General features: G+C 59.0%; 1 protein-coding gene across 1 annotated transcript; it reads left to right on the forward strand.

Moving 5' to 3' along the window:
• Positions 1 to 205: 205 nt before the first annotated feature.
• On the forward strand, positions 206 to 1,188 carry LOC121275224 (microfibrillar-associated protein 2-like). Its single transcript, XM_041182647.1, has 3 exons — positions 206 to 396; positions 601 to 674; positions 1,031 to 1,188. The coding sequence occupies exons 1-3, from the start codon at positions 206 to 208 to the stop codon at positions 1,123 to 1,125; spliced, it is 360 nt and encodes a 119-aa protein (XP_041038581.1). The 3' UTR covers positions 1,126 to 1,188.

Below are 1,188 nucleotides of genomic sequence, written 5' to 3' on the forward strand. Positions count from 1 at the left end.
TCGACAGCGCCGCCCAAACCCACGACCCCCTCCCATCCAGAAGATGCACTCGGAGTCTGGAATGAGCTGCCCGAGGGTGTGGGGCAGGTTCAATCGAGGGGGAACTAGATTGTTATCGGAGAAGGAGGAATGTGTGTGGAGTGGGTGAGAAGGTCGGTCGGTGGGGGGGTGGGGTTTGTTGGGGGGGGTAAATGGCATGAGGAGAATGCCTCACCGGGTGGGGCCGCTGGTAGACACGGGAATGGGGCTGAGTGGCCTGTTGCTGAGCGGGAAGGATTGTGTGACCCTCTCGCCCCTCCCTGTTACAGAGTGCCGGGAGGAACGGTACCCGTGTACCCGCCTGTATTCGGTCCACCATCCACTGAAGCAGTGCGTCCACAGTCTGTGTTTCTACAGGTAAGGGAGGTGGTGCTCGGGGCAGGGGGTGGTGGGGTAGCGTGGTTAACGGGCGACGCCGGGAGTGGGAGAGGGGCCGGAGGGAGGGGGGAGCTCTCTGCTCTACCGAGGCAGCCTTGCCCCCTCCTACCCACCCCTCCCTCCCTGGCTAGGCTCCGTAAGAACGGATGTTTGTCAACCTGTCACCCCTGTTACCCTCCTCAGTCTGCGGAGGATGTACGTGGTCAACAAGGAGATCTGCATGCGGACGGTCTGCCAGGAGGAAGAGAAGATTAAAGGTAAGACTGCTCGCCCCATCTGTCACTTTACTCTGTATCTAACCCCGTGCTGTACCTGTCCTGGGAGTGTTTGATGGGGACGGTGTAGAGGGAACTTTACTCTGTATCTAACCCCGTGCTGTACCTGTCCTGGGAGTGTTTGATGGGGACAGTGTAGAGGGAGATTTACTCTGTATCTAACCCCGTGCTGTACCTGTCCTGGGAGTGTTTGATGGGGATGGTGTAGAGGGAGATTTACTCTGTATCTAACCCCGTGCTGTACCTGTCCTGGGAGTGTTTGATGGGGGAGGGTGTAGAGGGGGGGGGTATTTACTCCGTATCTAACCGTGTCTTACTCTTTCTCTCTGCCCCCACAGCGGACCTCTGTCGGACTCAGTTTGGATGGCCTCGGCGCTATCGCAGGAACAATGGGGTCCGACAGCGAATTCGTTGCAAGGATCTTGTTCCTTGAGCGCTGACGACGCCTGGGGGGGGTGGACAGGCTGCGATGTGGGGGAGGGAGGTGGAGGCTGGG

The sequence above is a fragment of the Carcharodon carcharias genome, unplaced genomic scaffold (assembly GCF_017639515.1).
Source record: "Carcharodon carcharias isolate sCarCar2 unplaced genomic scaffold, sCarCar2.pri scaffold_953_ctg1, whole genome shotgun sequence".
Taxonomy (NCBI): domain Eukaryota; kingdom Metazoa; phylum Chordata; class Chondrichthyes; order Lamniformes; family Lamnidae; genus Carcharodon; species Carcharodon carcharias.